Source organism: Macadamia integrifolia, unplaced genomic scaffold (genome assembly GCF_013358625.1).
Source record: "Macadamia integrifolia cultivar HAES 741 unplaced genomic scaffold, SCU_Mint_v3 scaffold1517, whole genome shotgun sequence".
Lineage (NCBI taxonomy): Eukaryota > Viridiplantae > Streptophyta > Magnoliopsida > Proteales > Proteaceae > Macadamia > Macadamia integrifolia.
The window spans coordinates 127747-153208 of NW_024868244.1; the positions used below are offsets into that span (position 1 = coordinate 127747).

The window sequence follows — 25462 nt, forward strand, 5'->3', positions numbered from 1 at the left end:
CTCGACTCAAACACAAACATAAACACATCAGAATCAGGTTCATCTCTTTCACTGTCATTTCAGCTATTCTTTCAACTTCCTCCCATTCAAAGTTGCCACTGTTTATCCCAGCAAACTACCAGCTAGAAGTGATCAATTTCCCCTAGAAAAATTAGGGAGTTCTTGTAACTTAATGAACCATCTCTCATTAACCCCAACTCTTGTATACCTTTGCTCCATCCTCCAAAGGCCACAAAGTATTGTGGACCATATTGGATTACTGAAATTACAAATGAAGACTTTGGATTGAAGATTTAATCCTTAATCAACATACCAAAATATTTGAAAATCAATGAAGGAAATGGATTAACAATGATTCGCAAGTGTTTGGTGGAGTTTTCTGTTGGAAATAAGTATCAAGATGCTGTATGGTGTGATGTTATTTGGATGAATCCCTCCAAATAAACCTATACCATTCAAGGCTCTTGAAGAGACTGGAGAAGCTTTTGGACTCTTAAACCAGCAAATGGAAGAAATCAATCCCTACTCTATACCAACTTTACTTTATTGATTGGAAGAATATTAGGCCAGGTGCCTAAGTTTTCACTAGATTAAAACATCCTTGGTGTTCACTGTCAATTTGGGATATGTTTTTCTTCTTTGCATGCATATATAGGTTCCCATAAGCCCTTAATACAAAGATGGCCATTCTAACCTAATGCACCACACTACTAGAATAGAGACCATTGGTGATTATAATCAATTCAAAATATACGTACCACACTCACTTACACATGGATGCTATAACCATTCTTTCTTCTCAACTAGAATAAGTTTCTGTTTAGTCTACTAGTGGCAAACCAACATAGTATTTGATTATACATTCAGTGAGATACAGTGGACTGGATTTGAGGTTTGTTCTCTAGCAACCAAAAGAGCTTCCAAAGCTAAAGTCTTCTCTTTGGCATCCTTAAATTCCGCTCGTCTTCCATGACCTGTAAATAAATGTTGTAAACCTTTAGGAAACCAATTAAAGAGATAAAGATAGTTTGATAACATAAATAAAAGAGTACAGATGTAGGCTAAAAAAAACCATGGCCCTTAATGAAGGCATATTTTGGTGCAACCCTAATCGGGCTTACCAAATCAGACCTGACTATTGCTTAATGAGGTGGACTAGAGGTTTTCACGTAGTTATCAATTAAATACAGAAAGGGATGGGGGAGGAGGAGGAGGACCCTTAGAACTTGCTCTGTAAATCTGTCACTACCTTTTGAGCTTTGAAACTCTAAGACCCAGGAAAGGATATAGAAGCTTTTCCATCAAAATTAAAGTAGATCTAAAGAAAAACATTTAAACAGGAAGGCTATAATTAGAGATTATAAGGATTTTTTTCTTTTCCTTTTTTCTTGGATATGTGTTGTCTTTTCCATTAGTTTTACTTCAAGCCATATTGACCTTTCCAGAAATGGTCTTACATCTTTTACAACATTATTATTTTTTGGAGGAAAAGATTACATACCAGGTAAAATCAATTCAAAGTCCACATCCAACAACTTCCGAACACTGTTCAGTTGCATTGGAACTGCCAGACACAGAAGTTGATGAGCAAAAAAGTATGTTAAGTAAAATGTAGTGCAGTTGTCATTGGACTTAGGATGGTCTGAAAAACCTGCATATATTATAGCACCTTGAACAGGATTGGAGCTACAATTCAATTGAAACTGAGCTAGAGAATGATGGCCAAAAAAATTCAGAATATTAAGTACTATAATCATTGGTCATGAACTCATGATTTTGTACTTAGATTGTTTTCAATCTGTAATGATTTTCGGCCTTACTAACCCTGATAAGCACCAAGTTTGTCTGAAACAGATTCTAGTCAATTCATATTGAGTTACACGGGAGATCATTCATATTACCTGACCACCAGTTATATTTCTCCATAATAGTTAGCTCTGATTCCCATACTGCCAGATGGTCCCCTGCAAATAGGATCTTGAGTGGCTTATATAACAAGCATACACATCCCTGCCATCAAAAGTTGAAGATGTTACTGGGTTTATTCAATTCACATGTTGATGGAAACCAGTTTCTATAAAGATGATTGGTAGTATCATCCATACTAATCTTGACTATCAGTCCCAAAGCCAATATGTGAACTTCAATCATATTAATCAATCCAACAAATGTATAGAACCAACCACATTAACTTGTCATAACTGAAGGTGGATTACGATGCAGTTTCATTAAACATACAAAGATCAACAAATTTCGTCTCAACCAAGTTCTTACTTCAGTGTGACCGGGAGTGTATATGAGTTCAAAATCATTGCCAAGGCTCCAGGGACCACTCCCTTCTAGCTTCATCTCTACGTCAGTTGTACGAATGTCAACCTGATAAAGTCAGAAGATAAAATAATAGAACAGTTTTACTACCTTGGGAACATCATGACAAGAAATCAAACCAAGGAGCTCAAAAAGTCTCAAGCCATTACAGAATTTGGTGAGGATATAGGTTCTTTGGTTTGAATATTATTATCAAATGATGAGTCCTTACATCTTTCAAGTGCAGAATTCTTGGGCACTCTAGCCGTTTAGACCACTTCTCATGATCTGCAACATCATCCCTAATCACCAAAACAAAAACTAATATACTTACCAAATAGATCACAGATTTCAATTTTCAACTAATAATGTTATTTGACTTCCATTTAGATCATACTTGTGTGTCAGAAACATGTATCGTGCTCCTCCAAGCATCTCAATTTTACGTGCAATCCTTTCAGTGTATCTTGGGCTGCATAAAGATTGGACATTGGGTGGCAAGTTAATCCTTCTAAGCATTTCAAAACTTAAAACCAAGAGAAAAATAATTTATTCCATGCTGTAACCTTCTCTCTTTTCCATATCTTTGATCTGACATTCTGCTTGATTTTAGTGTGCAAGTTTATCTGTTGTGATACTTGATAGCACATCTTTATACATAAATAGAACTAACCTGTCTATGAGTATGTTTCCTTCAGGGTGAACAATGATATAGGAAGCTCCTCCAAATGATTTTTCAGAATGATAGCCACAATGATAGACACCCTGAAAGCAGTCACCAGATTCTGAAGTGATAAGTAAGCTATGTAAGTAATATGATGTTGCTCACTTCAAGATTTCAAGAATCACTATCCACTGGTAAATGTGGTAAGAAGAAAGTGAAAAGTTATTAAGTTATGACAGCAACTATGTTTTGAAATAAGAACATCTTCGCTAAGGGCAGAGCAAAAACTTGCTAAATCAGTACAACATATCTACATTATCATGGATTGTGCAGCTTTATCCTCCTAAATACCTCCATAGAAACAGGTCTATCTAGCTGCACATATGCTCTTTTCTCCTCTCTCTCTCTCTCTTATCCTGAATTACAACATATCAAGTATAAACAATCTATCAAGCCCTCTGTCAGCCTTTTTCATATAATTTTCATCCGGAAATGGAAAAACCGAGGATTTACTCCCAGCTTCTCCCTTGATCCTCACTTGGACTGAGATTTTGGAACATCTAGTGGCACAGCCAGAGCTTTATCCAGCCATGGGCAGTTATTTTAATCTTATGGGCTTGTGGGTCTCACAAGTTTGGTATACCATTTTTACTATTATGTGTCTTAAGTCAGTCCCAGTTGAACAAGTATTTGAAATATTATTTGGTTTAGAAAGTAGTATTAGTTTCACTCCTAATTGAAGTATGACTTGATATAGTAAAAATGAGCTTTGGACTGGATTATGGTTTTGTGCAGAGAATAGTTCTCTTGGTGTGATGGTCAAACTTTTGCCCTCTCCCACTATCCCACACACAGCTTCTTCTTCGATGTCAGTTGATACAGATAATTTCCTTTAATCTTATTTTTTTATCAGAGTTCTAACAAAAACCCTGTTCAGTCTCAGAGTCTTATGATATCAGAATTGGGAACACTGTTTTCAAGCAACCATGGTTTTCTCTACATGAATTTCATATGAAGTTACTATAGTTTTGAGGTCAGTTATGCCATTGCTTATAATTTGCAATCTTTTCAAGGTAGCCTCATCCATTTAGTTCACTGGAGTGGATGCAAATGATAATACATTTAGACAAATGAATACAATGACTAGAGATAAATAACAAATGATTTCATTTCTCACACTTAGTGATATGATATCATCAATAGGTGAATAGATAAGGGGAGGGGGGAGATGATCTGTTCAAAGTTTTCATTTGCATTTCTATCAGAATCTTTTTTGCATATAAGAAACTTTCTTCAGAATCTGTACCGGAAATCTTTGCTCACTAATTGGAATAGGAAATGTGTTATGCACTTCCAGGATATCGCGGGGAGCATTCTCTGTATGGATTGAGCTTGTTGGACAAGAAAGTAAGGCCTGCAAAGGTAAGAAGTTGAGTTTAACCTTAGCACCTTCAATAAACTGGATGCATTATAATGTTCATTGTCAGAATAATAATGGATTTCCCCAATTCGACGAAAAGCTCTAACCATGTTCTTAAAATTTTTGATATAAAGTCGCTACCTAGATTAGGTCTAATACCCACAAAAGTGCTTCATTTAGACAATTTTTTGAGGTTAATCAGGAGATTTAACATTGATGTGAAATATACCTGTAGAGCCTTTACCCTTTCTTCTTTACTACTTGGCTGCTTAACCACTGCTGACAGTTCATCTACTCTTGAAAATGTTGTCTGAAAAAAAAAAAGGGTAACAAATTCATAATGACCATTGCTAAAGAAGTTGATGCTTTTGTGTACACTCCCATTGGTCAACACTGGTGCAGGAGCCATGCTGCCTTTAAAGAAACCCTCTCCTATAAGTACAAGATGATCAGAAATATAATTGCTTACCGGAGCCATCCAACGACATGTGTCACAATCTATACATGTGTGATCTGTAAATTAAGAATCAATGGATGGTCATTGGAATCAGTTTGGTGTTTACTCACAATAAAAATAAGGAGAATTCAGAAATTTGCTCTTTCATTAAGGCCTTCTTGTTTATTTGGTGGACAAAAAGGGGCGGGAAAGGAGAAATTATGGGCCCCATTACACATATGTAATGGGATTAAAAAAAAAAAAATTCATAATTTTTTATTTCAATGTAATAAAGCTTTGCACCCCACATGTAATAAAATCATTGTCCTCTTTTCTCCCAAAATTCTATCGAAAATGGTGACGTGTTGGAGAAGGATAGGATGAGACCACTTGCCACATATGCAAGCATGTTTTCTGAATTCATGGATGACTATTTGCTTACTTTTCCACCCAAATAGACACAGATTTTATGGAAAATATTAAAATTGTTCCACCCCTTATGGACTCAAATGTTCTACAGTGAGCAATGAGTGACAGTGAAGATTCAACGGTTAGGAAAGCTCTGCATGTACCTCAACTGTTGGATCCTCACTGCCTCCCCACAAAGGATTTTTGTCAACCCCTATTCCCACCCTACCCTTACCCCTGAGATTCCATTTCCTTAGATGTTACCAGCCAAGAAGCTGCAACGTTGGTAGCAACAATTTTTTTTCCACAGCCACTAACATATATAACTTGTCTTCATCGTCATGTCACATATGTGGTGCCCCTTGGCCTAGTGGTAATTCTCCCGAAGGCACACACATGTATGTGCATGCACACACATACAACTTGTCTTCCTTATCGTGACACATGTCCCCCCTTACCCCTTAGTGATAAGGTCTCCACAGAGAGAGATCCACTGCTCGTACGATCAGGTGATTGCACGAGTTAGCATCTAACACTTGTCCCATCTTGTGCCATTACAAGGATAAAGAACGGTATATATAAAATATAAAAAAAGACATGTACGACCAGGTAATCGTATGAGCAGCTGATCTGTAGCCCGCATGAAGACCACACCCCATGGATGGTGTGAGATTGCCGCCAGAGAATAAGCGGATCTAGGTTTGATCTCCATGGCATGCGTGCACACTTTCTCTCTCTTTCTCTCTCTCTCTCTATGCTACACACACAACTACACAGGAACCAAAAAACAGAACTGAATTATGAGAATCAACTTAATAATTTACCAACAAAGAAATCTCCATTAACGTTCTGGGGTCGCCTCTGTCTGGCCTTCTTCAATGCATCATGACTATGGTTTGATGATGTGTTCTGGCTTGCTTTCACCAGAGAGATTACAGAGATCCTGCTATTGATATGTCTACCAGAATTATTATTCCGGCAACCACCAAACCTAAGCCCTCCGCCGCCTGCTATGGCTGTGCTTCTGTCTTCCAGGTTAAGGATCATCATGCCTTTCACAATCCCTGTAGCTGCCATGATCATACAAGATCTCTTTCCTGGTATTTCTTTATCCAACTACTACTTGAAACAATTAGGAAAACTAGAGAGAGAGAGAGAAGATAATCATATATAGAAATATTGGAAAGTTCTCTATTTTCAAACTTCGGTGGCTACAGAAGTACTAAGAACTTGGCGGGGAAGAAAGGTAATTATCATGGAAAAAATTATGTTGCTAACCAAAGAAATAGCTGCACAATTTTCCACTGGGTTCATAATTAAATACTTTTTAGAATTATATATTTTTTAAAATATCTTTCGAGATCCTATTTTTTAGGCTACAAACATGGATAACTGCACAATCTTATCTAAATAGAATAGAAAATTTCAAAGATGGAAGTCAAATGATTGATATAGACATGTTTAATTTAATAGACGTAAGCGGTAAGTAATATGTCGTTTTATAGAAGGAAAGAGAGATATAGACGCAATGAGACACTAATGTACACCTAGTGTTATATGGCTTCGCAATGTTGTTTATCCTTTGGAAATTATTTTATTCTATTTAAATACACCAATCACATAGACTATGTAAACAAAATACCAAACATTAAAAAATTGAAATGAACAATTAATATTTCCAAATTTATTATGATTACCAAAACCTTAGATATAATCAAAAGAAGCTTTTAGACCTCTAAATTTCCAATGAATCAAAGACTATAGATATAAAAACAGAAGGAATCGGGTTAGAACATGCCCTTTGCACCTACACGAGACCCAATCAATGCCCCTCTTTTGGTTCAAATTATACATAGAGGTCATTTTATAAGAATGATGTGCAAAGCTGCAAGTGTAAGCATTCAAGGACACTAATTGGATTATTACAAGAGACAGAGATTTTAAAGTTTGAACCACGGTATTAGTGTAGCCTAAACATCCAAAGATTCTTCCTGATCCCATACCCATCCTAACACTGCCGGTCCATTTCATGGAGACCATGCTCCCAGACAAAAAACTTTCTTCCATGGTTATCCTTTTGTTATGTTTGAATTAAATAAATTAAAGAATAAATAAATAACAAATAAATATAAAATTCTCTTTTTTTCCTGACGTGAGAAATAGATCCCGAGATCAGTAGCTCAAATTTTAAGTTTCAGATCAAGATTTAAAATTAAACACAAAATTGGATTGATGTTTTAATGGAAAAATATTTTTTTCAATTCTAATCATTTATTTCTCTATCCATTTAACGGCTGAGAGAAAAACACGCATTCTCAAGACATCCAAGCAATTAAAGAGGAATTGGATCTATGTTTTAATACCATGACCCTACTTACCATACGAGAGTTGAATGGGCCAACTCTTTAGAAAAAAAAAAAAAAAAATGCCAAATCGATCTTTTTCTGAATCAGGAACCAGGAATCAGGATCGGCCTCGATAGATATGTCCAGGCTGATTTTTTATTTTTTATTTTTTTGTCTTTTGGTAGAAATATGTCCAGGCTGATGACAAGAATGGTTTAGCTGCTTCTGCTTGATACGTTCCATCACGAGTGGAAAGTGGACAACATGTTTGTCTTATTAAAATCTTTTTTATTGATTTTCTCAACAACGAATCAACCATTTGACAAATAAGGTTGTTCAATCTCATCTTATGCTCACAACCAAGGTTTTAGAACCGGGGATCGGATTCAGTTGGGATTGGATCGGAGTGATTTACATTTGGACTTTTTTTTTTTTTTAAGGATCATTTTACCCTTATGCCTTATTAGTGGATCAATATTGAATCAAGAATCGGTTCCGATATAAGTGATCTTGACCTATCCATTTTGATTTTTACAACTATGCTCACAACTGCCTTATATTTGTATATGTTGGACCTAGGGGTGCAAGTTTGGTCTTGTTAGGTTGAGCTCAACCTGAGTCCGATTAAAGCTTGGGCTAAGATAACTTGGCCAAGGATTGATAATTTTTGGCCCTGAGTTAGGGCCAAGTTGGATCCGCCAGGATTGAGTAGGACTTTTTTTTTTCTCTTCTTTTTCTCTCTGGCTCCGCCCAATCCTTGCATCTATGTTCCCCTCTCTCCATGGTTAGGGTCAATCAGGGTTAGCTTAGCCCAATCCAGAGGAAGGATCAAAGTTGGATTTTTCAGGCTTTGAGTTGCCTGGGCCCAACTAAGGGAACTCAGGGTTGGGCTAGGGCTTTCAAAAGCCTTGCCCAATTAAACGAACTCAAGGTTGGGTTGGGTTTTTCAAGAACCAGGCCCAACCTGACCCTGTTGTAACCCTAATTGGACTTATTGAGAGTATAATGTCTTCTGTTCCACAGTGGGTTTGTGGGCTGATTCCAAAGAGGCCAGATCATGTTCTCGTACGCCTCAACCATTGCTTCATAGACTCCACTCAATTCAAACATACATGTATGTTCACATACAAGAATGTGATCTAGCTTTGATTCCAAAGAACCATTAAAACAATACTTTATATATGTACCCTCTGAATTGTAGTGAGGTATTATCTGAATCTAAGAGTTGTGAATAACAAGTGCATGATATGTGAATGTTTTCTTCTTCTTTATTCCTTTGAAAATAGTATCATGTGTGCCCAGTGCACAACTGACGACTAGGGATGCATGCTTGCCAGCCGTCCAACGCACATTGGGCGCACTGAAAAAGATCCATTTCATTCATTTCCTACATCATTTTAGGTTTTCGTTTCAACATGATAATAAGAAGGGTCTAAAGTTCAAGATGGTGTATGAACAATCAGAATTGCAATTTTTTTTTTTATAGCAAAATATCAAACAATATTGAACATCAAATAATAATAGTTCTGGAGGTAGGAATAACTCAGATCACAAGCAATGACATATCTTCTTAAATACAAGAATAAACCACCACCCAGCACCCACAGCAAATAATTCAAATACATCTCCCCACACATTTTTTTTAAATTACAGTTTCTTAATCTTCCACAGCTTCCTCTTCATACTCTTCCTCCTCTTGTACCACTGCGTCTTGGTATTGCTGATACTCCGACACCAAATCGTTCATGTTACTCTCTGCTTCTGTGAACTCCATCTCATCCATTCCCTCTCCTGTGTACCAATGCAAGAAAGCCTTCCTTCTGAACATGACCGTGAATTGCTCTGAAACTCGTCGGAACATCTCCTGAATCGAAGTTGAATTCCCCATGAACGTCGACGACATTGAAAGCCCAGTAGGTGGGATGTCACAAACACTCGATTTCACGTTATTTGGGATCCATTCAACAAAGTATGATGAGTTCTTGTTCTGAACATTGATCATCTGTTCATCAACCTCTTTTGTGCTCATCTTACCACGAAACATCGCAGAGGCGGTGAGGTATCGGCCATGACGTGGGTCGGCGGCGCACATCATGTTCTTGGCGTCCCACATTTGCTGGGTTAGCTCAGGGATGGTGAGAGCTCTGTATTGCTGCGACCCACGAGCTGTGAGTGGCGCAAATCCCACCATGAAGAAGTGTAGACGTGGAAATGGGATGAGATTGACTGCTAATTTCCGGAGATCTGAGTTTAATTGACCAGGGAATCGGAGGCAACATGTTACTCCACTCATTGTGGTGGAGATCAGGTGGTTTAGATCTCCAACTGAAATACAAACACAACAGAATAAGAATTTTCTATGGATTTCTTGGTGGGTTTCACAGAAGATGGATCATGGAGAAACTTACAGCTCGGGTTTGTGAGTTTGAGTGTTCTGAAGCAGATATCATAGAGGGCTTCGTTATCCAGAACCATGCACTCATCGGCATTCTCCACCAATTGATGTACAGACAAGGTAGCATTGTAAGGCTCCACCACAGTATCAGAAACCTTTGGTGAAGGAAAAACAGAGAATGTGAGCATCATCCGATCTGGGTATTCTTCCCTGATCTTTGATATCAGTAGTGTTCCCATCCCAGAACCAGTCCCACCACCGAGTGAATGGCAGACCTGAAAGCCTGGAACACATAAATGGTTATAAGGTAAAGCATATCAAATGTATGAACAAAGGACTGAGAGACTAAAACCAGTAGTCAGTAACTACTTAGTTACCTTGCAAGCAATCACAGTTCTCTGCCTCTTTGCGAACAACATCGAGAACAGAGTCAATCAACTCGGCTCCTTCAGTGTAATGTCCCTTAGCCCAATTGTTACCAGCTCCGTTTTGGCCGAAGACAAAGTTATCTGGGCGGAAGATTTTGCCGTAAGGCCCTGTTCTTAAGCTATCCATTGTCCCTGGTTCGAGATCTACTAGCACAGCTCTAGGGACATAGCGACCACCACTTGCTTCATTGTAGTATACATTCACCCTCTCAAGCTGAAGTGGGGAATTGCCTGTGTAACTTCCCTTGGCATCAATGCCGTGTTCCTCGCACACAACCTCCCAGAACTTGCCCCCAATTTGATTCCCGCATTGCCCAGCTTGGATGTGAAGAATTTCTCTCATCCTGCACCAAAAACACAGTTTTGATTAATCCAGAGTGTCTGAAACTCTTAATGAACGATTTGGGTCTCTGGGATTTCACATAGCAATAAAAAGAACTGGTTGAATAAAGGATCAAAATTTACCTTGGTGATTAGCTGGAGGCTCTGAGAACAAGGAAGCTCAGAAGGGAAAGGAGAATCAAGAGAGACAAAAGAAAGAAGAGGATCAAAAACTGCAAAGAAGCTTAGAAAGGAGATGGGTTTTTGTAGTTGTGAGGTGAGGATTGTGAGAGAAGAGAGCATTTTTTATTGTGATTTTGACATATCTCTCTCTCTCTCTTCTGCTAATAATTTCATGTGGGTATGTCTTGGAAGAAGCCATGTCCATTGTCATACACCAACTAGCATCATGAGCTGGCTATGGAAAGAAGACAACTTGGCCCATGTTAATTCATGTCTCTCATTCATCCTCTTAAGTTACTAATTTAACCTAAACAGAGTCTTCTTCTTCTTCCTTTTCTTGTGTTTCATTGAATCTAACTTAGTAATTGATCACAGTGAGACTGAGCTCCCCTCTCTTCTCTTATCATTGTAGATGGATTTGTTTGCAAAACGCATAATATTACTTTGATAATGGGGTCCTATATTTATCTCAAAATCATGAAAAAAATATGAGCTATTTATTTCCTAGAAGAGATAATCCATTTTGGAGCATCAAATTCCATCTCAAATCGGTTAGAAGCCGAATCAGGTTGAGCTTTTATGAACACATAGATATGGAAAACCCTGTTCTAATACCATGTAAAGTTTCCATCCCTAAAGTTCGAACTAGTGGGTGAAGAGACTTCCAAATCAGATTAAAATCGAACTTCGGCTTAATGAGATGCAACATTCTCCTCATGTGTAGACAAGACTAATACAAATACAAGAAACTTACAGGCGCTTGTAACAGGATTAGAGAGAATCCACTTTGATATCATATAAATATCTATCACAAAATTTGAATTATTGGGTGAAAAAACTCACAAAAGTTTACGAAATGAGAAGAAATCTCAAGGGTAATTGATGTGGGATTATTTTCCAAACATTGTTATCTTTGTGGTATATAAAAGTAGGGATGAAATGGATAGAGATGGACACTTCTCAATTATTGAAATTATTGTATTACTAATACTAAAGAAACAATAGCTATACAGAAAATTTACACTTCTCAATTATTGAAGCAACAGTGTCCCTGCTCAAATAAGTGCCTTGTGACTCTTATCTACAAGGACTGCTCGGCTGTTTCAGCATTGGATCCCAAGCCAACTGACCACCTTGAAATTATATTACAAAAAATTTTTAAAAACTAAAACAGATTTTTCCTTCTCATCCAGTTTCTAGGTGGAACACAACCACTTAAATATTTATATAATTCTAACCACCTCTCAATTAATTTTGCTTCAATACTTTTCCAGTAGGACAAATATATCACAACTTTCCAGTGCTGATCTTGTAGCCCCACCCATGCCTGATTCCCGGAAGGGATGAATTTGGAGTGGATCCTAGCCTTTAGCCTTTTTTCTTTTTTCTTTTTTCTTTTTTAGGACAAAGTTTCCTTTGATCGCGCTAAAAGACCGGAAATCTCTCGCTCCCCCTCCCCTTAACAACTTTGATCGCTCGCGGGAAAACTCAATCGTTTTGTTAAAATGATTGCCCTCAAGATTCGAACCCAGGCATTTGCATTTACACATCCATCCATTATTTCCTATAATAAACAACAACTGTATATTACAATTTTGAATTTTCTTCTCTCATCTATTTAATTAAGGGAATGTGGTAAAGGATGACAATAAATATATTATTCTAAGAGACACTGATGTTGAGAGCATAGTTTCATGTTACTATTGCTTAAGTCCCATATATTAAACAAAATGGTCAGATGTCTTTGTCTAAATTAAAAGTCATTAGGATGAGATGTTCCACCACAGCACCCACCCCTACCAGTCAATTTTAGTGAGATGCATAGGCTACCAAAGACTCATCTCCATGTAAAGGAAGCGGGCATCTCTAGTGTTCACCTTAATGCTTACTATTTATTAATCAATCAAGTAATCTGTATTGTAAACTAGTGTTACTAAGAAAACCCACATGTGGTCATCAGAGACCAAGTGATTGTTGAAGCCTTAAGATATTTTGTAATTCTTCTCTTCTCATTAAAAAATGATTATAAATGTTAACTAATGCCAGTGATAGAAAAGCCAAATGTATAGCCACAAGAAAACTAGAGGAATAGAGAATCACAGTGGGCCGATTCATGTTGATTTTGGAAACAGTCTCTTTCGTGAAGTAGTGGGTGAGGCTACGTATATTTGCCTCTCCCAGATCCTATGATAGCGGGGGAATTTCGTGCACTGGATTATTCTTTCCTTAATAGATTGAGTCAAAATCGACAGAGGTTGAAATCATTGTCAATTTTACATAGTTGAACCATGACTTCACAAGAGCATGGAATGAAATACATAAAACCCTTAGTTTTTAGAGTGGGTTTTGGAGTCCTTAACAAGGTAAAATTGGCAAGTACCATGATAGATGGTTTAGTAGTCACAACGAGGTGGGGAGTGATGGGGATTGCATTTAGATTCTCATCATTGAGACACTAGTGAAGGGAAATTTTGTCTTTGATTTTTTATCATGTATTTTTTTACTTTTATCTCCAATGGTCTCATGAATCCCAGAACAAACCCACGACAATAAGAGTTCCATTCGAATCAAATTAAACCTATTGGTTTCTATCAGTCCAATCGATTTTAGCTTTTTTGTTAGATGTCATAGTTATATTGAAATTTGGATGCAGCCGTATTCTTTAACATTTTTTTCTTCAAATTTAAACATTTAAAACCCGTATTGTTCGTTTTCGTTTTCCTATTGTTCTTTAAATATTTTAACAACTAACTATAGTTGCATGGTATAAAAATCAGTGAATCTGATCTAAAATAAGCCAATTTTCGTAATTTCAAATCAGAATACTCTTGACAAGATTCTTCAAAATCGATGGATTTTCATATGGAGCCAGTTCCTATTTTTAAAAGAGTTTCAAAATTTGGTGAATCGTATTGGGAATCGGCCGATTCACCTCTATTGGGTAATTGGGCCGATTCACCTCTAATTGGCCAATTTTAAGGAAGGGACCAGCACGATCTGGTCCAGTCCGTTCCAAGTTCCAACTCTCTCGTCAAGGCTATCACGGCGACGACGACGAAGAAGAAGAAGGAAAGGGAACCGCAAAGTTTGCTACGTTAGCAATGGTGACGCAGTACGGCATCAAACTCGCCGTCAGCGTCATTTCTTCCCACTTTGGTGATCTCGTCTCTGTAAGTCTTAGCGAAACTCCCCTTCTCACTCGTTTCTGTAAACCTAAACGTTACTTGTACAAGAATTTTTGATTCTATGTTCGTTTTCTGCATTGATTTTAGTTTCATTGCCTCTTTAATCTTCATATATTTGTAGAAAGTATGTGAATGTCTCCTGCGCAAAGGAACTCTTTCCCTAGCGGAATTGGTTCGATACACTGAACTCCAGAATAATCAAGTGAAGAATTGTCTGCTCGTTCTAATCCAACACAACTGCGTTCAACCTTTTTCCGTTCAGAAAGATGGTATCCTGATTCTATCCTTCTTCGATTTCCATTAAATGTACTCTTCAGGAACGTTTGAATATCTCTGAAAGATTTTAATTGCTATATAATATCCCGTTCAGGTGGATTCGGGGTTGCTCCGAAGGTTGTCACTCAGTACACTGTGCTATTCGATAACATTCTTCATCGCTTGAGGTTCTCCAAATTTCTCGCAATTGTATCCGAGGAACTCGATAAAGAGGTCACCTTTAATTTTGTGTTGCTGTGCTTTAGACTCATGGGTAGTTAAATTCGTTACTTATTGTGTCGTGGCATCAAATTTGATGGATAATTGACTGTTTTTGGCAGTGTGAAGAACTACTTGAGGCTTTGCTTCAACATGGTAGGCTTACCTTGGAACAAATCACACAGCGAGCACAGTCCATATCTAAGCAGAACGATTGTGAGTTAGTTCCCTTTTTCTTACCTTCCACTCTCCAGGTTGTACAATATGAAATAATCATGGCCTCTCTGAACAGATGAAGTCAATGAATGATTTTTCATTGCCTTTTCTCTTAAGTCTTAATTACTTAGAAGTTCTTAAAACTGCTTTTACAGAGTTAAAATATGTATATATATATATATATATAGAGAGAGAGAGAGAGAGAGAGAGAGAGAGAGAGAGAGAGAGAGAGAGAGAGAGGCGTAGTTGATTGATTCACAGTGAAAATTCTTTACTTTTAGTAAATGGTCCTGTCTTCAAGGGAGTTTAAATATTTCCGCGGTTAATATCCCTTCCATAACTTTCTTTAAGGAATCTTTAATCTTCTTTTTCAGGGAGTACTGCTGTTCAGGATGCTTTGCGAGAAAGCTTTGTTAGGCTTGTCAATGCCCGCTATGTGGAACGCTGTCCAGATCCGGAGCCCTTTATTGCGCCACCAGATGAAGATGCTCCTTCGTCTGGTAAACCTGGTTCTAAGGCTGCCAAGGTATGTGTGGTAGCAATTACGAATAGCTGATTGTCGGGTCTGAACTATTGGTTGTGCAATATTTTTGAAATTTTTTGATAAATATTACTTAAGAAACCAAAATACCTATGTCATAGCTGACCGAGTGTGGAAACATGTTGGAACTGCTGTATTTTGTTAAAATTTTATGTCATTCCAAATATGGAACTATGTATTTATTGTCTTCCCATTTAATGCTTGTAGCTGGCTAAAAGAACTGCACCGACTGTAGAACAACAAGCTATCACAGCTGCAGCTCCTTTGGAATCCAAAAGATTTGCAATTATGACAGATACAGGGCCTGATGCTGGAGGAGAAGAAATGGCTGGTCAAACTCCCCATACAAAACTGGGGGAAAAGGTCAGTCCTGCCGGTTGTTGCTTAACTTTTTTTTTTGGGTGAATAAATAATTCCTGCCGGTTGTTGCTTAACTTTACTGCTTCCTGCTGCTGATTTTAGAAATTCTTTTAATGTTGTAGCGTAAGTATGGGGAATTGGAGATGGATAGAGAAACTATGGGTACCATTTTCGTGAAAGAAGTTCTTTGGCGAACCAATTTTGAGGCATTTATGCGTCGTCTTAGGCATAAGGTCAGTCTTACTCTTCATTTGCTCCGAATTATTTTGAGAAGACACTGAAAAGCAAGCTACTTCTCGGTGAAAGTAGTATCATATAAACTTCCTGTTCTTGGTGTAAGCTATTTCTCAGTTAGAGTAATATAATATAAACTTCTTTTTCTTGAGATAAGCTACTTCTCAGTGAAAGTTGAGAAATATATTATAAAGTTCTGTACTTTTAGGTAGTATGAATTATAGATGTATTTGCAAAGGCATCAGCTACCTCCCCCAGGGCAGTGGTGGATACGTGGTTACTTAAATGTGAGAAAAGGGAAAAAGAATCCAATCCAAATATATGTTCTTAGACACTGATCTTGGGAAGTTTCCTTTTCTTTGTTTTCATGGACAACAGCACAAATGGGTAAAATTTATTCATCAGTGATTGAGTAAAAGTTTAATATCTTATGGTCCAGAGTCCAACTAAAATTATTTTCCTTATATAAGTTATGTCCTAGCATGGATACATGAGTATTTATATGCAAATGAAAAAGCTATCATGAGGGGGACTGGAAATTCTGAATCAAATGTATTTCTATTATTTTCGTCGGTGAGGCTGTCAAACCTTCCTGTTCAAATCTCTTTATATAGTTTGTTAGGTTCTCATCTGAGGCATAGAAGTTTTACCTTTTCAATTACTTTGGACAATTGAGGGTGACTGCACTTGGCCCTAAACTCATAGTTGTCAAGGCGTCACCTAGGCATCTAGGTTGAAGACAACCCCCATCTCTCCCACAACATATCAATTACTTTGAACGATTGAGTGTGTGTCTGTGTCCAACTCCTGCTGCACCTACTACCACAATGTCATTAGCAAAAGTCCTAAGTAGAATAAGATCATTGCTCCCTTTTTTTTTGGGGGGCGGGGTGGGGGGTGGGGGGTGGGGTAGGTTGGGGCGAGGAGAGGTAGATGAGATTATTTGTTTTGTAATAGAAGATTCATGTCAATTTAAAAGTATGTGATAATTTGTTTCTTGATTTTTGTTAAATGCAATGTAGGCTTGTGTTTTGAATGTGATGGCAAGGCTAGATGATGGGGCTGGAACTGTCTTAAATGCATTGTTGGAGGCAACAAAAAATGCAGAGAACAAAGTCAAAACAGAGAATTCAGGTGATACCTGATGTGACCTCAAATGATGCCTTTAGCATTTCTTCGTTGTATAATGCCATTTGAGTTACTTTGCTTGCTTCAGAAAATTAGGTTTTTTACTTAGTAACTTCAGTTTTCATCCCAAGAGAATTTCGGGGCCTTGTGGTAATAAAAATAAGAGGTATCTGTCCTGTCATTACCATGAAGATTAATGGTTGTATTAACATCTTTCGATGGCTCACTAAATACTGAACTCAGTCAAGCTTTTACTTGGGTTGGCTTGCATTTGCATAAGCTGAGTTCTGCCATATATCAATGAACTTTCGAAGTCATGATTAAGTAGTTTGGTTAAAGGTTCTGTCCTGCATGCTAACAGTAGAGAATGAACCTATCAAGAAAAAAAAAGTTGGAAAGAAAGTGACTGCTTTCTGACGCTGCTAAGCTAGCATGCAAGCATCCCTTAGAATTTAGACTAGGCCTGTCATCCAAGTAAATATCCTTAGCTCAAACGAAAATGAAAACTCTTATATAAGAGTAATACGACCTAAATCTACGAAGGTTCTTTGATGATTGGCTTATTGATCCTTAGAGGCCACGGGGAGCTTCTTCTTAACCTTTTCATTGTGGAAATAGCCTATCAAACTCAATCTATTACATCTCAGTGAGAAAAAAGTGGGGTGAAGGCATTAAGTTACCAAGTGCAGAACCAGTTATAAAATTCGTTTAGCTATGTATAATTAGCTACAATGGTGAACATGATTCCATTCCATATTCTTCTAGCTAGATTTGTTCCTCCATTCTCTGGTAGCAGAAATACTAAGAGATGAGATAAATGCCAATGAAAACACAAAGGTTTAGCACATAGAGGCAGCTTTATAAAGCTAATGATATCAGATATGTTATAGAAAAATCCATAGTTAATGTGTGAAGGATTCACTTGGCCCCTTGAGGTTTCATATTGTTGATATTGAGCTTTGTTTATCCATTTTGATGGTTTATTCTTATGTTATTTTGGTCATATTGTGCTTTTACAGTCCCCTTGCCGATGGATACTATTTTAGAAGAGGTGATGAAAAGTGAAAAAGGTCGTACTATGACCTTAGAACGTGTTAGAGCTGCACTCAGTCAATTGGGTTGTCATCACACTACAAGAGGGGCTGACGAATCTTGTTATAGCATTGGTACAGATTTTCTTGTTTTCAATGTATTTTACTTTGGCTTGGAAAGCTAAACTGTGATTGAGGTTTTTAGTTTGTTATGTCTCTGTGTTGTAAATTTTTTGCCTCATATTCAATTAATGATATGCATTGATCTGTGTATAGATTTGAGAAGTATTATTGACAACGCGCAAAATATGGAGGTATTTTTTTCTTCATTTTCATTTTTTGAGTAAACTGAAAAATTAAAAACTCTCTTCACACTATGTGAGTCTAACTATCCAATGAATACTGCAGGTGGAATCCATTGTTCTGAAAAGATATGGTAGAGAGGCCTACAGGATATTCAGATTTCTTTCAAAGACTGGTCAGTTAGCTGAGACAGACAAGGCAAGGGTTTTTTACATCTTTGATGTTTCGGGGATTTTATTTTTGTTCTTTCTGAATATATATATATATATATAAATAGTCCAATGCATAGGTTGATAACTTGGTTTAGCAGTATTCAATTAATTATATTCTTTTCCTTGTAGATTGCAGATACTACATTTGTAGAAAAGAAGGAAATAGTCAAGATTCTCTATAATCTTTGGAAGGACAGCTTCTTGCATATGGAGGTAAACTCTGGGGAAAGAAAAAAAGTGTTATTTTGTTTGCTTTGTTATTTCTTTTCTTATTTCTCAAGATCACCATTTATAGATAACCTATCTGGACCATAAAACTCCTTAGAATCACATACCAAGTCCAACAAAAAAGATCACATAAAAGCATATGATCTTGGACTGTTTCTGCTGTTGTAATTGGAGATCTGTCTATTTCTCTCATTTCGTATCTTCCATGCTGTGGTGAAAGGAAGAAGCTTCAACAACAGGGTATCTTCAGGGCTTAAATGAATCAGTTAAATGAAGGATCATTTTGAGCTGAAACATCACGTCAACCACTTCATATCAAAATAAGTGAACTGCGGTGTCCTCTCCCTTCAAACACATGTAATAGCAATTTGCAAATCTGACATAAAATAAAGTTGTTGTCAATCCAAGCAATTTACAAGTTTTTTGCAGTTTTATGCTCGTCAGCCATGTTTGATACAAAAACTTATGCGTAAATGCATATACTGATAGACACTTGATGTGCACAAAAAAACTCGAGAGATTTATGATTATGATGGCAATCGTGTAAAGAGGGAAAATTATATGTTTCTCTATGTTTTTTGATTAAAAAAATAAAATAAAATAACTTTGTTGACAATCCAAAGCTTCTGAAGTCTACAATCTTCTCTGACCAACCCTACCTTAGATATTTAAACTCTATTGCATTCTGAATGTTACCATCTGCTTAAATTTCCATGGCAGATTTTAAAGGCTCCTAGACATGTAATGTGTAGGCCTTCTATTATGTAACCATTTCTCCCGCTTCCCTTGCATACCTTGAAAGCAACAGTTGTATTTTGAATATGTTTCATCTGAGGATAAGCTGGCACAAGCTCTCAAAGAAATTCTGTTCCACAATTCTGTAGTTCAAAATACATTTATCATGTTTCTGAATACATTTATTTGAACTCGGCAATGGAAATATAATTTAATCCATACTGTTGATTGTTGGTTACCTGATATCTGCCATACTATTTCCCTACTTGCATAATCTTTGGTGCTTATCTTTCAATTTATACCTAATTTTTTTTTGGTTTGGTACTTTCAATTTATACATGATACTATGGTCTCATGTTGCAGAAAATACTTTCCCATGGAACTAAGCAGTCACAATTTTTGTTGTGGAAAGTGAACAAAAGTTCTGTTTGGAAAACTATTTTAGATCAAATGTGGCATGCTGCCTTAAATTTGAGTCAACGGGTGGCTTATGAGCTTGAAAAAGAACATGAGGTTTGCTACTGACTGAAAATCTTCTTCTGTACAGTTTTCCTTTCAATTGATTCTTTTGGACTGCATATGGTTGTTAATTTGCAATGATTTTTCATCTAATTCATTTGACACTGATTTTTTTTTAATTATAATGTAAAAGTTGTTAATCCCATTGCATCATAATTGGTGGCATCTTGAACTTCCAGTTTGCAGCCAGCTCTATTTGATGTTTAATTCTGATGTATTGTGCTAAGCTAGTCCTGAGTTCAGTCTTGAACTGGTCATGCTGTCAACACATCTGGTTTTTGAATTCCATGGCGGGCATATTTTGAGGGCGAGCTTGTGGCACAACGGTTAAGTTGCATGGTTGCAACATGTTGGTCACAGGTTCACAGCCCCTCTTGCAAAACAGGGGGTAAGGCTGCGTACATTTGCCCCTCCCAGACCCTGCAATAGTAGGAGCCTCGTGCACTGGGTTGCTCTTTCATTGTGGGTGTGCATTCAAATTTGAATTTTCAATCAATTTGCATCAAGGTTCATCTTTGTCCTATGAACCAGCTGCCTTTGCCTTCTGATAAGTGCTTCCATCCCCACCCCCCCCCCCCCCCCCTGCCCGGCAGACCTTTTATTTCTGCTTCATCTTTTATCGTTTCACTGAACGTATATGGATTGCTGAAAATCCACCGGGAAAAGGTTGATCATGGGTTAGTGTCTATTATAAATTAAAACAGACACAGCAAGAAGCATCAAATGTTTGTGTTTTTGAAGCTTTTGTTTACAATGTTAAATCCTGTCATGACATGAACGTTCTAATCCTTCCTATTAAGAATTCACATAATCTTTTCCTTAAACATTTTCATAACCATGATTGAACTAACTTTTTTTTGTCCTTGCCTGAATTGGAGGCACGCAATGCATAATATTGAAACACCATGACCTGTATTCTCCTAGACACAAGAACAAAAGCAAAGCATGTAATCTCTCTCACTCATTTACACAAAACTGTACTGCTGAATCATGTACTTTGGCTGACTTTTTTCAACAGTCACTTTTGCTGACCAGCTGTGTAACCTTGCCCATTAGAGAATGCTAGTTGTAATTGTTCTTGAGTGATGTACATGGTATCTTCAGTACATCTTTCTGAAAGTCTGTTTAACTTCTGCAGATTCTGCAACTGCCAAGAGAAAAACGGGTTGGAGCCCAAGGAGTAAGATTTGAACGCATAAGAAGAGTAAAGATACTGTTGGAATCATCCCTGATGAAACTTGATGACGCCCTCATGCTATTCCATGACTTCTAAATATAAGATACTTATGGTAGTAATGTTTGACTTTTAAGAACTAGGAAGGGTAGCAGTCCAATTTCTTCTATTTTGAACATTACTAATTCAATCTCCCAAACTTCTTTAATCATCTCAATCCCTTTTCTTCCATTTTTCTGAAGCAGGTTTTTGAGGGAACTTGTACAGCGATTTATATCAGATATATAAATTTTTTTTTTATTATTTGATGTCTGTTTGTGAAAGCTTCTATGGGATTGCCCTTATCTGCAGCAAAGTTAAAATCTTCTTGACCAGAAAATAATTCATAGGTTTGTTCGACGTGGGTGCAGGGAAACCAATATGATACTGACAAGGACTTTTTTTTCTCTGAATTTATATCATTCGTGTCTCTGTTACAACACGGCGAAACTAAATGGTTCAAATGAAATCCAATGAATAATTAGAAATTTTGTTGGGATTGGTCCGGATCAAACAGTTTTGCCCCTGGTTTTCCAGGAAAAATATAGAGGATTTTTGACAGTTTTACCCCTGGTCCGTACCATTTCACTGATACGGGATCACCCGTGGTGATGCTGATCCATGTCCGATACTTCAAACCATGGAGGGAAGGGAATTAGGGTTACCATTTAAAGCTTACAATAAAGTTGCATGTGGTACTGCTTAAAACCATCATCAAAAGATTTGGCAAACTATGGGGTTCTCTTTGCTAAGATAATAGAAACAAATTAAGTGAAAAGAAAGAAGAAAGGGGCCTCTTCACTGCCCTTAAAAGCTTCAGAAGAGGAACAGTCTATATAACCTTCATCTTATTTTAAATGTCATTTGGGCAATGAATAGTGTAACTAAAGAAACAACCAAAGTGAGAAGTGGCATCAGTAATCACAGAGTAAAGTGATCACAATGGCCACCTGGGCCTCCAAAATAAAACGAATAAAGCCCACATGAATCCATATAGTTGAGGCCCACATCATAGCATGGTTTGTCTGTGTAAGTGGTAATGGAAGATTGATTTAAAGCCACAAATTGGCCAACCTCATTCACAACTTGAATGTCTCCTATGAAGCTTGCACGCCCAAAGCCTTCCTCTGGGTAAGCTCCACTTCCCATGGGTGGGCTATTAGATTCATTCATGTTCCTGTGAGTTGCTCCACCCCATGCTATTCCAGTTGCAAAGGCATCTAAACTATTGAATAAGGCCTTGGGCCAATATCCAACTATATTTCGTTCGTCATATAATAGCCACCAATTTCCAGTTAGTTGGTCCTGTCACAACCACACAAGAAAATATATAAATTAGCCCCAGCAAGGAATAATTTATGTGGTGGTGCTATGTCTCTTTATTTCACTTCTTACTATTTTACACCCTTATGGATTCATTGCCGATCTCATTTAATTAGGATAAGGCTGAGGTTTGTTGTTTGTCGGGATTTTTTTTTAGGTTTTGATACAATGAACTTGCGGATTTTGGGAAAAGCGGTAAATTTCATCGATATGAAACAATGACAAAAAATATGAATAATGGGAAATTCAAATGAGGGTTGCAGGAATATCATCTGGAAATGGGATTCGAATTGGCAGATTCAGCCATTTCGATTCCTAATCCTCAAGCCATGAACACCCCCCAAATTATCACTTCTTAGTATCTTGCTTGCCATGGCTGCAATGGCCAATGTTCATAGACAGAGAAAGAATGTAAATTTCATCTCCTTCCATGATGCTACTAGTGCAACTCAATTGATTTTACCTTAAAGACATTGGGGGTAATTAAATACTGCGAACCATTGAAGGTAGAAACTGGATCTATGATGCCCCCAACTGGATCAAATTGATTAACTTGAACAAAACCTGGGCAAATAGTATTCCAACAACCTGATCCCTCTACCTGTCCAAGTGAATAAATAAACATAAGAAGAGTAAGAACAGAACCTATACTGAGTTACTGAAGATGAAATGGTAGTGGAAAATCCAACAAAGACAGATCAATCTTACTTTCCATCGTGCATACGTTCGAGTTTTATTGTCCCCGAAAATTATTGGATCCACCTGAAAATCTCGACATTAATCCAGATAACAAAATGTGTAATTGTGTACAAACACTGATGAGGAGAAACTTCAAAAAACAATGAACAGTGGACAATCTTAAACAGAGCTAGTGATATATTCTTAACAGAATATAAGAGGTCCTCTTACCCATAACTATTTTTATCACAAGAGAGGGAGGAAATAGGTCTTACCGCCCATCCTACTTGAATACAATTGTCATGGTCAGGAGCATCATTATAGATCCACATCAAAGCTTGAGTATATTGGTTAGAGCCTACAACTGGTGGATTGTAAACATTGATGCTTGCTTTAGCCCCATAATAGGCCTCATTTCCTGTTGTTTTGATTCCTGCTTTCTGGTAATGAGATAGTATTAATAAGTGTTTTAGACATGTAAAGAAGCAGAGAAAAAAGGCATGCTTGTTTTCATAAATAAGATCAATAAGAGATGGCTTACATGATAAGCACCATAGGGATAAAGTGAATGGAACTGATTATTAGAAGTATTAGTTTCAATTGAGATCATTCTAGCCCTTATCAGATCTTCCTTTGTAGTCCTCTTGATGGGGACTGTTCCTTGCGGGCATCCCCCACTGGGTAGCTTAATCTGTGGATGCCTAGCCCTTGATGAAGCTCTATCTATCCTCCCTTCTGGGAACAAACTAGGTCTCATCTGTACAGAAAATTTTCATGTCCATATCTAAAACATTAGTATACCCATCACAGATTTTTGATCCATGTCTCCATTGAAAGATCCAAAATCACTTCTTTGCAGGATCAGCTACTCAAAGTTAAAATTTTGAGACAAAGTTAGGAATATGAACTACCTGAATTGTATGATTCTTAAGCAGTGGATGATCAAATGCAGGCTGCTTATTGATATGAACACAATCGAAAATCTCCCCATGTAGAGTCTAACAAAAAAAGAAAAAAACCATCCATGATCTTTGCCAGCAGCATTGTTGAATATAAAAGTTAGTACCAGATCTATGCTTCAAGTTTCAACACTATCAAATAGGGTTTAAACCTCAAATCCAACCGAATCCCATTTCAGCTAAGCTCATTTTACATCTGGGCTTCTCCCAAAAAGAGAGAGAGAGAGAGAGAGTCCCTCTTGTCATTTAATAGTGTTTTCCCTCTTAGCCCTCCTTCTCTTCTTCCTATCTTATTTCACTTTCCATAATTAACGGCAGAAAGAAACAAACCTGAATACTTTTGATGGCTGGCTTGTTGAGAAGTTTGAGTTGTCTGTCCAGTTCCAAATCATCTTCTCTGGATAAAGTAGCCATTTCTCCTTCTACAACATAACTAACCAACAGGAGAAACAGGACTAATATTGCAGTGATTAGGGAGACCCCTTGAAGACCCATTGAACCCTATCCTAAACCTCACCTTTCTGGCTTACCCTTCTTCCCACTACTTATATGCCGTCCTCCCAATCCTCTTTTATAGAATACAAACACCATTGAGGAAAGATTGTGAATACAGGATAACCAGTACAAACCGAATGAAGCTAATTTAACCAAGTTTCTTCAGAAATGGATTTAGAGAAATCTTATATTAGGAGAGGCAAATCTTTAAACCACTCTCAATCTATATTTTCGGACAATAGAGCCCCTATAGGATATGGTGAATAGAGGAGAAGAGAATTTTCTTTTATTATTTCCTTTTGTTACCTTATTAGAATCCAGGGGATATCCTAAAGTTTTTGATAGAAGAACTGAATTGCTTAGGCTCCGTATGGTATCGTTTCTGTTACAGAAACTCCCTTTCGTGTCAGAAACGGAAATTTCAGTTTCTGTGTCAAAACGCCGTTTTTGAACGATTTAAGGCTGTTTGGTGAATCTGTTTCTAGAACAGTTTCAGAACTAAGAAACGACATTTCTGCCATTTGGTAATACTTGTTTCAGAAACGGTTTTTTTTTTTTTTTCTTTTCTTTTAAGTCAATAATTACAAAAATAACATTAAAATACTATAAGCATATAAATTTTTTTGGGACAATAAAATATTACACACCAACGAAAAAAAACATGGTTTCCAAAAGATGAATAAAATACAGTATTAACAATGCCTTGTGCAAGTTAACTATT

At 37.2% G+C, this 25462-nt stretch overlaps 4 protein-coding genes across 4 annotated transcripts; 1 reads left to right on the forward strand and 3 right to left on the reverse strand.

Moving 5' to 3' along the window:
- Positions 1-708: 708 nt before the first annotated feature.
- On the reverse strand, positions 709-6715 carry LOC122064094. The gene is made up of 11 exons (XM_042627806.1): positions 6060-6715; positions 4861-4904; positions 4621-4701; positions 4278-4385; positions 2981-3072; positions 2705-2779; positions 2540-2609; positions 2275-2376; positions 1902-2010; positions 1502-1564; positions 709-974 (listed from the first exon to the last, which is right to left on the reverse strand). Exons 1-11 carry the CDS (start codon positions 6316-6318, stop codon positions 856-858), a joined length of 1122 nt encoding a protein of 373 aa, XP_042483740.1. The 5' UTR covers positions 6319-6715; the 3' UTR covers positions 709-855.
- A 2317-nt stretch (positions 6716-9032) lies between these two features.
- Positions 9033-11127, reverse strand: LOC122064093 (tubulin beta chain-like). Its single transcript, XM_042627805.1, has 4 exons — positions 10869-11127; positions 10353-10747; positions 9989-10258; positions 9033-9905 (listed from the first exon to the last, which is right to left on the reverse strand). The coding sequence occupies exons 2-4, from the start codon at positions 10744-10746 to the stop codon at positions 9238-9240; spliced, it is 1332 nt and encodes a 443-aa protein (XP_042483739.1). The 5' UTR covers position 10747; positions 10869-11127; the 3' UTR covers positions 9033-9237.
- A 2774-nt stretch (positions 11128-13901) lies between these two features.
- Positions 13902-21550, forward strand: LOC122064091 (DNA-directed RNA polymerase III subunit RPC3). The gene is made up of 14 exons (XM_042627799.1): positions 13902-14077; positions 14214-14361; positions 14463-14581; positions 14689-14782; positions 15157-15308; positions 15531-15686; positions 15806-15916; positions 16940-17051; positions 18065-18211; positions 18353-18390; positions 18485-18577; positions 18721-18804; positions 19918-20067; positions 21212-21550. Exons 1-14 carry the CDS (start codon positions 14009-14011, stop codon positions 21344-21346), a joined length of 1608 nt encoding a protein of 535 aa, XP_042483733.1. The 5' UTR covers positions 13902-14008; the 3' UTR covers positions 21347-21550.
- Positions 21551-22012: 462 nt separating this feature from the next.
- On the reverse strand, positions 22013-24883 carry LOC122064098. Its single transcript, XM_042627815.1, has 7 exons — positions 24577-24883; positions 24199-24285; positions 23829-24044; positions 23563-23727; positions 23318-23371; positions 23073-23210; positions 22013-22591 (listed from the first exon to the last, which is right to left on the reverse strand). The coding sequence occupies exons 1-7, from the start codon at positions 24739-24741 to the stop codon at positions 22208-22210; spliced, it is 1209 nt and encodes a 402-aa protein (XP_042483749.1). The 5' UTR covers positions 24742-24883; the 3' UTR covers positions 22013-22207.
- Between the last annotated feature and the right edge of the window lie 579 nt (positions 24884-25462).